This window comes from Plasmopara halstedii, assembly GCF_900000015.1.
Source record: "Plasmopara halstedii genome assembly, contig: Scaffold_323, whole genome shotgun sequence".
Lineage (NCBI taxonomy): Eukaryota > Oomycota > Peronosporomycetes > Peronosporales > Peronosporaceae > Plasmopara > Plasmopara halstedii.
In genome coordinates, this window is record NW_020187244.1 from 1,148,036 (window position 1) to 1,162,651 (window position 14,616).

General features: G+C 43.1%; 6 protein-coding genes across 6 annotated transcripts; 4 read left to right on the top strand and 2 right to left on the bottom strand.

The window, feature by feature from the left end:
- Positions 1 to 233: 233 nt before the first annotated feature.
- Positions 234 to 1,367, top strand: PHALS_08714 (serine protease family; the record flags this gene model as incomplete). The annotated part of the gene is made up of 1 exon (XM_024724113.1): positions 234 to 1,367. One exon carries the CDS (start codon positions 234 to 236, stop codon positions 1,365 to 1,367), a length of 1,134 nt encoding a protein of 377 aa, XP_024575023.1.
- Positions 1,368 to 1,560: 193 nt separating this feature from the next.
- PHALS_08715 (zinc (zn2)-iron (fe2) permease family) lies at positions 1,561 to 2,557 on the top strand (the record flags this gene model as incomplete). The annotated part of the gene is made up of 2 exons (XM_024724115.1): positions 1,561 to 2,286; positions 2,360 to 2,557. 2 exons carry the CDS (start codon positions 1,561 to 1,563, stop codon positions 2,555 to 2,557), a joined length of 924 nt encoding a protein of 307 aa, XP_024575024.1.
- A 33-nt stretch (positions 2,558 to 2,590) lies between these two features.
- Positions 2,591 to 4,009, bottom strand: PHALS_08716 (aspartyl protease family; the record flags this gene model as incomplete). Its single annotated transcript, XM_024724116.1, has 1 exon — positions 2,591 to 4,009. One exon carries the CDS (start codon positions 4,007 to 4,009, stop codon positions 2,591 to 2,593), a length of 1,419 nt encoding a protein of 472 aa, XP_024575025.1.
- Positions 4,010 to 4,565: 556 nt separating this feature from the next.
- On the top strand, positions 4,566 to 5,193 carry PHALS_08717 (rna polymerase ii 15kd; the record flags this gene model as incomplete). Its single annotated transcript, XM_024724117.1, has 3 exons — positions 4,566 to 4,600; positions 4,761 to 4,889; positions 4,968 to 5,193. 3 exons carry the CDS (start codon positions 4,566 to 4,568, stop codon positions 5,191 to 5,193), a joined length of 390 nt encoding a protein of 129 aa, XP_024575026.1.
- Positions 5,194 to 6,590: 1,397 nt separating this feature from the next.
- PHALS_08718 (probable 8-oxo-dgtp diphosphatase nudt15-like) lies at positions 6,591 to 7,840 on the top strand (the record flags this gene model as incomplete). The annotated part of the gene is made up of 5 exons (XM_024724118.1): positions 6,591 to 6,725; positions 6,784 to 6,876; positions 6,937 to 7,229; positions 7,305 to 7,528; positions 7,590 to 7,840. The coding sequence occupies 5 exons, from the start codon at positions 6,591 to 6,593 to the stop codon at positions 7,838 to 7,840; spliced, it is 996 nt and encodes a 331-aa protein (XP_024575027.1).
- A 106-nt stretch (positions 7,841 to 7,946) lies between these two features.
- PHALS_08719 (C2 domain) lies at positions 7,947 to 9,392 on the bottom strand (the record flags this gene model as incomplete). Its single annotated transcript, XM_024724119.1, has 1 exon — positions 7,947 to 9,392. One exon carries the CDS (start codon positions 9,390 to 9,392, stop codon positions 7,947 to 7,949), a length of 1,446 nt encoding a protein of 481 aa, XP_024575028.1.
- Positions 9,393 to 14,616: the final 5,224 nt, after the last annotated feature.

Sequence of the window (14,616 nt, forward strand, 5' to 3'; positions counted from 1 at the left end):
AGCGGGATGGTACTGTGGGACTCAATCCGTATGGCTGGAACGCTCGTGCCAACATTGTTTGGGTGGATTCACCCTCTGGCGTCGGCTTTAGCAAACCCCTTCAAACTACTGCTGGATATTACAATGATAACATTGTATCAGACCGACTTCGGCTGTTCCTTCGTGAGTTTTATAACAAGTATCCGGAGCTTCAAGGTCGTGACTTTTATCTAGCCGGCGAGAGTTACGCTGGTATGTACATCCCCTTTCTAGTGGAGCGTTTGGTAGACGATCCGCTCGAAGGGGTTCATCTTAAAGGTTTTGCTATCGGAAATCCCCTCACGGATATGCAGATCGATGGCAATGCATACATGGAGTACTACTACTCCCATGCTCTTATATCGCATGGAGACTATCTGACGCTTTTAGATTATTGTGAGCACAATATATCGCAGTGTATGTTCACGAATGTTAATTGCACGTCGCATTGTGAAGAAGCGGTTATTAAAGCTCATGAAGCTGCAGATACAGATGAGTTTAATCATTATTACATCTATGGCGATGTGTGTCGCATGAGAAACAACCAGCGGAATGCCTTGCACTCTCATCTCGTTGCTAAAATGGGTACAAAATATAAGACGCATCGTGGAGTTGTGGGTCCATGCGCTGGTGACTTCACCAGGACATTATTGAATCGAATGGATGTACAAGAGGCACTACATATTGAAGGAGACCTGCCAATGAAGTGGATCGATTGCCAGTCGTATATTTCACACAACTTTGATCGTACATTCTCAACGTTGGACAAATATCGTAAACTTCTTGGCAACGGGTTAAAAGTTTTAATCTACAGCGGTGATTCGGATTCAGTAGTTAATTTTATGGGTACTCAGCGGTGGATTACAGAGGATTATGGTCTTGCACTTAAACCAGTATCGCCTTGGCGTGCGTGGCTTGGTCCAGATGATCAAATAGCTGGGTATCATCAACAATTTGAACTTGGTCTTACCTTTAAGACTGTCAAAGGTGCTGGGCATATGGTCCCAGCAGTGCGTCCACTCCACGGTCTCCACCTGTTTGACTGTTTTCTTTATGGCGACGAGTGTTCGAAGATCTCATACCCTTCTGATCCATTTGAACGTGAAGCTGCTGGAGGAATTCTGACATCTGCAAGCAACACAAATAAAAAAAATAGTCATCATGATGAAGCGTTGGCACAACAATCCCAAGCAACTGTCTCACAAGCGACGGATCCTAAGGAGTCAGCATCAGGTATTACTATCTCTCTCTTCATTAGTTGTGCCTTCCTTATGTTAGCAGTCACTGTGTACGCGCACCGTCATCGTCGTGAGAGAGGATACACTCGGCAGCAGTATCAGCGTATTTAGATGTAGCATAGTTCTCATAATTGCAAAGTGATGATATTTATCGTGACTTGAAGAGAATATTAAAAAAATGCTCTTATCTTGCCAAAATTCTCTTGAAATAGTACATTTAAAAATATATTAAACTACCGTATTGTACTACATTTTACAACAAGCACGTAATACTTTCGGAGTAGTATCTTTCTTCAATATTCTTATGATTAAAGGTCAGCATCCCGTCGTTCAAGCACTTCTTGGCACACTTCTTACCTGGGGCTTCACTGCTCTCGGTTCTGCCATGGTATTTGTATTAGATGTCGAAGATCAAGTTACAAGTCAAAAACTCTTAGATGGTATGCTCGGCTTTGCAGGTGGTGTGATGTTGGCTGCATCGTACTGGTCGCTATTGGCTCCATCCATTGAGATCGCTGCAGAATCTGATCTATACGGTCCAAATGGCCGCTGGTCGTTTGTACCTGCTGCTGTTGGCTTTATACTCGGTGCATTAACGCTATTTGGGACTGAAAGAGTACTCCCCTTTTTCGAAAAGTATTTAGGTCTATCTCCACTGTCTATGAGTGGAAACGATTCAGAGCTTAAGAAAAAGAAGAAAGATGACGATTATAACGACAAGAAGGAAGTGAAAAGCTTTGAAAAGCCTTTATTACAACATCTCAGCAGTTTTCGTCGAGTTTTGCTGTTGGTAATTGCCATTACGCTACATAATTTACCAGAAGGAATGGCAGTGGGAGTCGGATTTGGCAGTATTGGCCATAGTACTAGCGCGACTTATGTCAATGCTGTGAATTTGGCAATTGGCATAGGTCTACAAAATTTCCCAGAGGGTTTAGCAGTATCAATGCCATTAAAAAGAGAAGGCATGACAGCATTTAAAGCATTTATGTGGGGACAAGCGAGTGGACTTGTCGAGCCAATTGGAGGGGTACGTTTATTGTAGTTAGATGTAGGGTATTAGAAAAATACTGACTGTTTGTGTCGTGGTTGGATGGATACAGTTAATAGGAGCGGGGGCAGTATTATATGTCCAGCCAATTTTGCCCTATGCACTATCTTTTGCTGCTGGTGCTATGATTTTTGTCGTAGTGGATGATTTAATACCTGAGACGACCCAGAGCGGCAATCAAAAACTAGCAACGTTTGGTACAATTCTAGGGTTTGTCGTCATGATGGTCATGGATGTTGCTCTAGGATAAAAGACAACACATTTCTTTTCGAAAGTTCGTTTTTTAGTCGCGTTCATCCATGAGGAAAAAGGAAAAGTCCTCGCTCGAATCGCAGCATATATCGACTGTACTACTTTTATTGGCATTTTCCAGAGGTTCGTTGTTGATTGCAGCTGCGACCCAAATCACATTTATCAGACCAGCTATAGCCAAAAAAATGACACAACCAAGTATCCACTCAGGGACTTGCGAGTAATCAAAGTTTGTTGGGAACTTGTCCCCACCAGGATCAAGACTGAGCTCAACCTCAGCTTGAAGAGATTGATCACACATGGCCTCAGCCATTCCCACACGATGATTGTCGGTGTCGTAAATGATATCGTGACCTTCTAGCACGCTAGCTCCTAATATGGTTGTTTTTGGTCCTGAAGTAAAAAACACGGTGCCTGTGAAGGTATCGTCCCCAATTTTAGTAAAGTAGCGGCTTGATGGAAGGCAAATGTGCGCATCATTCATAAACCAGAAGCAAATATCTGGAAATGCTGCAACTTCATCAGTAGTCAAAGTGTAGAATGTATCGCTCAAAGGTACATGTAAGAAACTCCCAACAGCTCGGAACCATGCGAGTTGGAATGGTTTCTTGACACTTTCAGGCATGTACAAATAGGTTGTTCCACTGTCAAGTACACATCCACGATCTGCATTGTACTCTTCATTGTCCACACGCACAATATTACTAGCATTACCAATCGATACAGCAAGCAAGGTCACAGTCCAGTACTGATACCCAGTACTTCGAAGTGGGGTGTAGCGCACCAATTTTGTATGGTGAGTTAGATCCACTCCACCGATTGTAAGCAACCCGCCATTTGCAGCTAGACATTGCGAGAAAATGCGTGAACGAGTAATTTGTTGTCGATAAAATTGTTCATGTATTGAATCCGGATGTCGCGAAAAGCCCATTATGCCGTCCGAAGGCTGTTCTAGAAACACACCAGATTGCTGATAGATACAACCAAATTCAATTCGTGCTCGAAATGAAGAAGAAAGCTCCATAATGTCAGAAGCCTTGTACGCTATCCAGCGATCCCCCTCAACATATGATTGGCCGTACATGCATTTGTTGTTTTCACACCCTTCACACGATGGTTCATTGTCATTTGTTGGAGTAGTCATCGAATGATCACAAGTTAAATACGTCGTGTTCTCTGAAAAGACAAATGGATGGTGCTTTCGTTCAATACCACATTGATTACAACCAACACAAACAAATGCTGTCTTCCCACTACCCGTATCAACGATCAATTCAAGGCGCTGGCCACCGACAGTCACTTGTATTGTGTGCGATCCAGAAGCAGTGCGAAGACCCGTTTCAACAGTCTCTGCTACATTTGCACTTGACGATTTGTTATATCTTTTCGTCTGAAGGGATCGATCTTGTAACGCACTCAAAGCTTGACTTGGAACCTTATTCTTCGACATTGTAAGCTGAATAGTATTTGATGAGGTCATTGTACATATCCGAAGTAGTGCTAGACTTGTCATTAGTGCAAAGCGGAAGATTCCAACGAAAGTCATTTTACGGTTCAATAATATTATTATGGAGAGCTGTGTGTCCGATCTAAAGCTCTAAGATCTCAACTCAATCGTCACGACCGACTAGTCACACACTGTAATGTCGTTTCGAGGATCACCAGCTTAGCTTGTTTATTCAACATGAACAAGTATCGTAAAAGTTTTGAAAAATTTCGATAGGCATGTTTATATTTATAAGCCTACTTTTAGCAAACAGACGTAGCTTGTGGGTGGATTAAAGCCATACTCATGACGTGATCTAGTGGCTAGAGACCCTAGTGAAGGTATTTAATTGTAGACGAGCAAGCTGAGCCAGATCCACGTCGGATCTCATGGCATTATGCGATTAATTCGCAACTGCAAAGTAGTAATCTAGGCTTAGTGCTTAATATAATATATTTTATTGATTATAGGGGTTGATAAATAAATAGCACTTATTTGACAAAAACACTTACTTGTGACGATGGCCACCGCTGGAATGCGCTTTTGCCGCGAATGGTGAGCTTACTCGATTCTGTCGTTGATCCTCTCTAAGAACCGCTGCTACATCCACAACTTCTCACTTGAGAGTTGCTTAGAGAGTCGGCGCATGCATACGTTACATGCCATTTATTTCTTATCTAACTTGCATGTTTACTTTTGTTATATCATTTTTCAGCAATAACATGCTGTATCCAAGCCAAGACCGCGAGATTCGTCGCCTCGTATTTCGATGCCGTAATTGCGGGCAGTCTGAAGACGTGGAGGAGAATTGTATTTATGTAAATGAGCTAGTTAAAGACACACGGTACGTTTAAAGATTGCAAGTTCTCTTTATGTATGATCACATCTGAACTTTATTTCTATATCATTTATACAACTGTAGAGTACAACTAGATGTGCTTCCGGGCGATGTAATTGATGACCCGACGTTGCAGCGCGATTATGACGTGGCATGTCCTAATTGTGGACATAATGGCGCTGTGTTCATCCGGTCTCAAGACGGCGTCAAGCAATCCACGCTTGCCCTTATTTGGGTGTGTCTTAATCGTGATTGCCAAGTAGATGAAGATGGAAATCGTTTGCCGTCATATCGCTGGATGGGGAGCTAAATACTCGTTGGTAAATTAGCTTCGATTAAGCGAGGATTTAACAAAATGGCAATATTGGGAGACATGCCGATTTTGTATTCTATAATGTAGTTTAAATCTCATAAAACGTAGATACTCACTAAGTTTGTCTGTTCATGTAGAATGGAAAGCATTCACATATACTAGACTGCAATCGTCGTTTAACGCAAAAGTGCTTAACTTGCTCGAAAGTATTAATAATAGATGTATCAAATTTTTATCAACACTGAATTTGAAGCATGTTTTGCCTCTCGCCGAAGCATCGAGTGTCGGTATGCTTGTTCTCTACCAAGCAACAGCTATACCATCTAGGCTTATGATTTATACCATTATGATATAATTACCATCTTGATTTTAACTGATTGGTATCTACGATCGAATTAATGTACGATAAATGATTTACGATACTAGATAGATTCATTCTATGTGTTACCATTTGTAACCAGCGGACGATGCCTTTGCGCTCAGATACCAAACTTCGTCACCACTTTGCATATCGTCCTCTTGAGTTATCAACCACGCAGCTTGTATATATCCCTCTTGCATGGCTGAAGCATGCAAGTGTAGACACTGAGCATTGTCTCAACCTCAGATGAAGATTTTGCACATATAGGACTGAGTGACACTTAGAATTTGTCATTCATGAGAATGACGCCAAATTATACGCTTTAAAAGCTACCACATAACTTCAAGCCACAACTGAGAACCACTCTCATCCATCCACCATTGCACTTGGCAAAACCCGGGTAAATTTTTGATGGTGAATTCTTGCTGATCTTCCAGTTGGGAGAGAGCTTACTTTTATCTTCTGTGCAAGCCACACAAGCTCTAAGTTACCTTGCTTTGACGCACTGCCACAAATCGAGCCAACACGTTGGGTAATGATATAGCAGTAGTTTTTGGTGTCATCAAAAAGAAATCTGCACTGTCGTCCAGATTGACGTGAAGTCCTTCAATAAACCCTCAGCAGTACAGCTCCCGCTCATGGCTTTTACCACTTCTCGTCGTACTTCTTCCTGAATTCTCCTTGTGTTTGTTTGACCGATTCCAGATTCACGACGAGTAATGTACTCCATTAGGGTATCACCGGAGCTTCACTTTGGGTCCCGCGAAATGTGAACGTATCATATTAGTGTACTTACCCATTTATGGTTTACGTAGTCATTTTACTCCAACAAAGCATTCGTAATCACATACGTAAACATGAAAGTGACATACATGTATGACGCTATCAAACTTCTTACGGTATATAAACCCTCAAATAATGTGATTTATAATGCCCATTCTGTTCAATGATTGAGAAAAACATTGACATTTGCCATTTACTATTAAAATGTATACTCTAGTAAGACGAAAATTTGGTAAAACTTTTAAAAACTATGAGCCTTCTTCCTCCTCCCATTCCGATCGACAAGGCGCCAAAGAAGAAGCGGCGTACGCTACATGATGCTGAAAATGATTTAAATGCTTGTCATCTGGCACTGCTGGAAGCCAAGCGCAAAGTTGTACTCATGGTAATTCGCAGTAACGTACTTAATAGTCATTTATTTGAACGAGGCAACAATTCTGTAGGCCCGAGAGAATGCCAAGATGAAGGTGCTTTTAATGAGATATATAGAAAAAGATGATTCGTTACTGTGCTCCAGTCAACTTAGTGTCAGCGAGGTACGTCAACTACATACTTTTATATGGATCGCAATTGTTGTTACTGATAGTACAGCTCAGTCGAACAGCCAGTCTACACAAAGCATAGTTCAGGCTACGTCCTCTGCATCAGATACCATTGTAGTCGATGTTGTCACGTCCGCGCTGTCCCCGTCTCCACAGGAAACGATAGTAGCAGAAGAAGACAATGAAGACATTTTTTGTGCTCAACCTTGTGGCGACGGAATTTCCGAACCTGTTAGCCAATTAAGTCAGATCAGTCAAGCTAGTCAGTGGAGCGAGCTTAGTTCTACGTCAAACTTGGATGCTGTCATCGACTTCCTTGAGACGCAAGATACTTCAGAGACGAACCGGTGCGACTCTTTTGACCTTAACGAAATATTGCAATTGAAGCTTAACATTTTAGGTGATTAATTTTTACACTGTAGCTTGGAAACGCTTCAGGAGGAGTATGCTAACTTGAAGGAACAAAAAACTCATGTTCGCGTGGGTGTAGGAGTATTGCTTATGTCGAGAAAACATCCAAATTGTGTGCTCATCGGCCAACGCAAAGGATCCCATGGTGAAGGAAAATTTGCGTTACCGGGTGGACATTTGGAAATGTTCGAAAGCTGGAAAGAGTGTGCACTACGGGAATTGAAAGAGGAAACAGGTGTGTGATAAGGATCGTGTGTCTGTCATGCTTTTGCTATAACCATTTCGTACGTTGACAGATTTGGACCTGAAGGAGGTTTCGTTTGCTACAGTGACGAATGATCCAATGGAGGACGAGGGCAAGCATTATATAACGATCTTTATGCAGGCGACAGTAGACGACGACCAAATTATAAGGAACATGGAGCCGTTAAAGTGTGAGGGTTGGATATGGGTGCCTTGGGCTGATTTGCGGGCTCGCAACGACTTATTTACATCACTTTCGAACGTGATTAACAGCGAGTTTACTCCTGCATTTCCACAACCTTAACATATATCGTTGTCAAAGACCGATCATAAAGAAATCAATTTTTAATTTACAATACGCTTTATCACCATGCAAGTTTTTCTTTCGTTTTGACTTAACTTAATGTAATTTACGGCCACTGAATTAGCATCCAGAAAACTGCCGCAACAATAGCAGCCAGAACAACCATCGCCAATATGCTGGTGTCATGACCGTTCACAAACGGAAACAGTACCAGCGACTTTAAACGAAAGGTTGAGCCAGAAGGGATAGTCAGCTTACTCTGACTCGGCTTATTCTCATACTTATTGGTATTTTGGTCTGGTTCATTAGAGGAGCGAACAACTGAATCACTTCCGCCAGTTTGCACGAATCGAAGCTGCATTGACACATGCTGAGGTTCACCAGCACAGCGAGTTGCGTCAAATCGTTCCAGACAAATTGTAGTACAGAACTCAGACGAGTTTTTGAGCACATCAGACAAGACGAGGGCTGCTCCAGCCACCTTCACTGAACGAAAGAAAGTATGGTCCCACAACGAAATTTCCACCACATCAGCGATATTTTGAGTAGGAACCTTAAATCGAAGATGAGTCCACTTAGGATTCGGATCTCGACGCATGATCGGACTCTTCCAAACACAATTGGTTACTGGACAGCGCATTAGTACAAAAGGATTCACCGTCTTGCGCTTGCGAATAGGCACCAAACCTTTACATGAAATCTCCACAAGTGTAAGCATTGGCACAGATTTTCGAATTCCTGAAGATGACATCGAGCCAAACGTCAATGGCTGGATAGCAGCCTCGTTCCCTCCACTTCGATTGCTGCCACTGCTACTGGAACGTCGTAAACTTGTTGTATCCGCTGTAATGTTTGAGTTGTTCGTATCAGCTGAACTATTGGATTTAAGACGTCGAGAGCGCATTTTGACAGGTCCGGAAACGCTATTTCTGTAATTCTCTGATTCGCCTGTCTCGTTTCCATCTGAATCTTCATTAACTTCACTTGGATCGCCATCCGATATCCGATTTCCAAACGAAAGTCGAAGTGGCATTGATCTACTAAAATCGTGTGGCGTCTTTCCACTTTTTGCATTTGGAAGCGCAAAATGCGTGATTCGAATGATCGTTGCGTTCTGAGGCTTCCACTCCAACACTTCCATGAACAACGGATCCTTGAAAACGATGCCATGCTCGTAAATAAATGTCGACTGGCACACTCCCGAACGCGACGGACAGCCTTTAATATGAAGATTTGCACTCACTTTTGTCATGCGGGGACCCACGAGATACGCGAGCACAGCCGACTGGCCTTCGTGGACTGCGCCGTCCATCGATATAAGCGTCACATCCTTGGATAAATATTGCAATATCATGGCCGCATCATTCTTGCGAAGAGCATGTGCAAAGCGTAAGTGACTTACGAGAATCTGTTCGGCTTGAGGAAACTCGTTATTGTTGTCACCTAAATCACCGGACGCATCATCGTCTACATGAAACGCGTGTGGGGGCGACGTCGGCCGTGCTAGCGGTTCAGACGTAAATGTGGGTTGATTGTTGTTGGTTATAGGCATCGTAAGAGAAGGAGAATATAAGAGATGATTTTTTCAAAGAGACGGCTCACGGCCCATGAACAGAAGAAAGAGGTTCACGGTCTGGTTGTATGATCGCGTGTCGTTTAGTGGTGGTAAATGACCAGTTGAAACGGCGTGTCGCGCTTCTGGATGTCAAACTTTAGTTAATAAATTTGTCCGTCTGGGATAATAGAGACTGCAGAAGAATGAAATATTTCAAACAAGGGGAAGCGATGAAGACCTTTCGTAATCTGAGCTAGTTGTCTTAAATGCGTAAATGAAGGGAGGAAACAAATGGCGCGTTGCCCGTGAGAAAAAACGGTCATATGATATCTGATTGGTTTAAAAGAAATACTCAGCTGTGATTACTGAAGTTGCCTTTTCGTGATTACATACAAGTCTTATGACAGTAATACTCGTGTACTAATGTTCATCCGAAAAGGATATTGCTTCAATAAGACACGCGACGGACATATTGTGCCACGAGAGCATATTGTATTTCCTCTTGCACTTCTCCTTGTGTGTAGCGCCATGATTTTTGATACCACATGAAATAGATGGCCATTATCGCCTGTATAATAGCAACTGTGTCCCGCTCTTTAAAATTCTGGACTTTTAAGTCACAGCAGTGGATATTTGGGAGAGTAAATAACTTGAATCGCGACAGATATTGTTACAAAGGTCTTTCTCCGTACAGTTCATGTATGTTTGGAACTGATGCCGTTCCAGAAATATTTCTTCATAGTACATTGAAGCATAGAAACAGGCTTCCAGACCGGAATTAGTGGCAATGTACTACTGAATTTGCCCCTTAAACCATATGAGCAGATTGCGCCCCCTTTGTGTAAAGTGATTGGCTGCTTAATTATAGCTATCTAGTACAATGTGCTTAAGGATATTTGATGGAAAGACGTGAGTAGATTTGCTTGATGATCTAGTATAAACATTTAAGACATAACTTTTGCCATGCTGGAAAGCTTCAAGTTGACGATGAAGTACTGTATATCATACTACGATATAATGCTAAAGACTCTATTAAAATTTTGTGCTATGTATAGAACGAAAATTTATATATCGCTGCTGTTACTCTGAGAAATAAGACCGTTATCTATCATTTAGGTCTCTAAAGTTTGGATACATTTGGAATCGCATTAATAATTTTCACTTAGTAAATTGCTAAAAGATGATTGGAATTAATTTTTGATCAATGTATTGGTTTTCAGTCAGCCACGCGTCACCCTTCTTGGCGAGAAACAGCCGGTCGAATAGTCAAACTTCTTGCACTTCCATCAATTAGTCAGCATACTCACTCGCATCCACTACGGAGAATCCCCAACGCAGAATAGCTTTTCAACTGTGGAGTTGCCACGTCTCATATTTCAGCCAATTAGATGCAACAACACCCATGTAGATTTATACCTTTTAATTTGATGGATTGACTGAGTACGCGATCCGTGGTGTGAAAGGAAGCGCGTTCTCTGTCTAGCCAGTCGGTGGGCCACTTAAAGAAGACCATCAAGAAAAAGAAATTGGAGGCGTTCGATGCGGATCAATTAGAGCTACATCTCGCGAAGAATGGCGAATCGTGGCTGACTGAGAATGAGGTGAAAAATGGTGTTAGTGACATAATTTATATTGAGCTATTGGACGTTGTGGAGGCGCTGCTGAACCTAGTTGTTTTATCGGAGAATGACGTTTACTTTCGAGTCACGGTGGAGGATATTTAGGCGAAAAAGGTCCCTGTTCATGTATTGGTAGTGGTTCCTACCGAAAAAGCAGATGCACTTGCTGCAACCCGAGGAGCCGCATCATTAATGGCAACCTAGCAGCAGAATCAACCCAAATTTCCGTCACAGTTGTAGAAGGCCAAGACACAGAGGGATTTCGGCAAGAGTTGACGTACTATCAACATCGTGGACGTCTTATTCAAGACAAATGCCGAAATTATTGTGCGCACATTTTGGACAAAATCGACGAGCTCTCTGACGGGAACGAGACCCCAATCCCGTTCATCTGCGTGGAAGGGTTATCAGGTATTGGAAAATCGCAACTAGCATTTGCATTGGGTGGATGGCGACCTTGGTATTACTGGATGGACACATCAGTTGGATCCCAATCTCAACGTCTCTATCGCAATTTTACCCAAATATCGAACGCGTTCGATGTTGTGGTTCAAAAAGACACTCCAAAGAAAAAAGCTACTGAGTCTGTGCTGAACTGCGTTTCAAGCATTTATCAGAATGATCTGCTGTGGACCTATGGCTTCATATGCGCATTACTCAAGTATTGCAGCTCTGCGGAGCATCAAAGTGCTCAACAAATGATTTGGTTTGACAATGCGACGAGATTTAACGTAAAGCCATACAAGCGGGAAATTGTTTTCGCTCTGATTAACAAAATGAAGGCAGAGAAGAAAGTCTTGCCGTTCTTCGTACTGGATGAAATGCGTCCCAACGAGAATATTGAGGCGGGAGGCATGAATACGTCTGCCTTCTAACGCAATGTGTTTCGTGCATGCGGTCTTGTGGTCATCGTCATGGGCACAGACTCTAAGATCACGAACTTTAATGGAGCAAGTAAAGCACAGCTCCGTCGTTTGGCACTGATGGATGACGCTTGTTCCCGTATTTCCCAGCTATCAATTAGTGCTGAATACATTGGAAGACCAACAAACGTGGCAGAAGCTTGTGGCAAAATAACCTGTTGTACAAGACATTGTGATGTATTCTCGTGCATAATTCGCAAGGTTTTTAATGGAACGATTAGTATAATTTGTGGTTGAAACAAGCGAGGTCGAGCTTTGCCGCTTGCTAGACGATGCCTTTGCATATGTCAGTCTGAAAGCACACGAAGGAAAAGCGATTTGAACTCGAAGCTGGGAAAAAGTGCGCAGCTAATGGCGATATCGCATTCAAATGTTGTCGCTTGGGGAGAAAACTAAGAAGAGTCACTGAGAAAGAAGACTCAACTGGAAGTGGGGGCCATCGGAAAGCATTTGCATTATGCGAATCTCATTGACGACGAAGTAAAGGATATGTTTGCAGGGAATAATGCATTGGTGACAAATTCTAGGCCATGGTTCCCTGAATGCTGTTTTCTGCCCATCAACAAAGACGTGCTGTTGCATCTGGCGATCTTGGGTGGGAAAGCCTTTCCAAGCTACTACAACTACACAATTGATAAGCGTTACTCGACCAAGTGCGTCTTTGCAAAAGCAACAAAGTTTTCTATGCACGAGAATTTCAACGCTGTGTCTGATGACTACAAGTCGTTTGAGGATATGGTCGCGCACGCAATTTTTTTCTTCTTCACGGCAAAATGCTGTGTAAGGCATTCCATTTAATGTCTTCTATGAGTGTTTCTTGATGAATTTCAAGATGAGGTGTGGAAGAAGGTGGAGATGCATTGCAGAAGCACCAACAGAAGTATGTCTGTAAGTAAATCATATGAAGGATATGCAGAAGACTGCACAAATGTGTCGAAGAGGATTATTCCGTTTTTGGCTCCACCCAATGCGAAGTGGCCGCCAAAATTTATTAGTATTAATCGTAATGGTTGTAGAAATGGCCATTTGGTTCGAGCTTGCAATACGGAAAGATGTGATTTGTAAGTTCAAGATGTGGAGATTGAGCACGAGAAAGCGTTTTCCTTCGTGAGAGCAAGTACTGGAACAAGGACGTGGATATATCTGTAATGAGAGCGATCATTCATGGACTGAACCAGGAATGGCACGATTATGTCGTCCTGCTTTTTTTATGAATCTGGCAAACATTCGTAAGGATTGAGAGCATCCAGACATTGGATGTGTCAAGGTTAGTCACCGAGATGGTGGTGTCGACTGGATTTTCCAGCCCAACCGAAACAATCGAAAACGTCGGGTCGTACTCGTCGAAACATGCAATAAGTTAGAATGAATAGTCCAAGTGGAAAGCTGTGGGCGCACGCATCTGTCGATGGTAGAGTCAGGCGAGCTCAGTAGAGCAAGCAATGCCGATCTTGCTATATGTGGCCATTTGCGCAGCGATTTCGGAGTATCATTGCTTTGTGACTGATGAAAACATCATAGAGCGTTCCCACAAAACATGATCACTTGTTTTAATCTTAAAATACAAATTATAAGAATCATCGAAGCATCAAAGTATTATCACCAACTTTCATTACCACAAATCTGGTTCCTCATGATGAAAATTACTGCCTCCTCTGATGAGGCTCCCGACACGCCATTCAGTGGTCGTGAGAAAACGAACAACTCTGTGAGTCACCACTATGGTGGCTCAAGCTGTAGAAATGGACGAACCCCCTATGTGCGCACATGTGAGACGTGTCAAAGGGGGAAACCCTCTCCAAATGCAGCTGCGCCGCTTGCCAGCTTACCGGTACCCACTGGGTGCTGGCAATCCATGACTTTGGACTTTGTGTTTGGCCTGCCGAAAGATTCGGCGGGCAACACGGGTGTCGTGGTATTCGTCGACCGGTTAAGCATGATGGCTCATTTGTCGACGGTGCCAGACACCATCGATGGAGTCGGTACAGCAACGCTGTATGTAGATCGTGTTTTTCGACAACACGGAATCGCAGAGTCGATTGTCACTGATAGAGACCCCCGGTTCACGTAAAAAGTTCTGGTCAACAATCTTTAAGGTGCTCAGATCCAAGTTAGATATGTCGACAGCGGATCATTTGCAGACCGATGGTCAAACCGAAAGAATCGCGTCAATTATTAAATTTAGAAATTAAATAAATTACTATCGAAGACGTTCTTCGCGGCGTTTGCGCTGAGACGCCGAGGCGCTGGAGCGCCAAGTTGCCACTCGTCGAGTTTGCGCTGAACAATGCATTGCATTCGTCGACTGGCTACACACCGTTCTGCGCCTATAGAACGATATGCAGATGAAAAGAAAAAGGCATAGTGAGAATCTTCAGGGTCGGAGACCTGGTTTTATTAAAATCTAAAAACCTTCCTACATATGCAGCCTCTGTTATCTTCAGGACGAAGGTTCGTCCATCGTTTATCGGACCATTTAAGGTTGTGGCCAGGCGGGGCCTAGCGTACACGTTAAACCTTCCAAAACGGATGCGCACCAATCCGGTGTTTTACGTGGGTTTGCTTATGCCGTACCCGGATCCGGCGCAAGTGAACGCAGAAGCGTTGGCGCCAGAGCGAACCCCACGGGCCCTCGGCCACCCAGAAACTGAACCAGCAACTGGTTCTGAGCACGGAGTG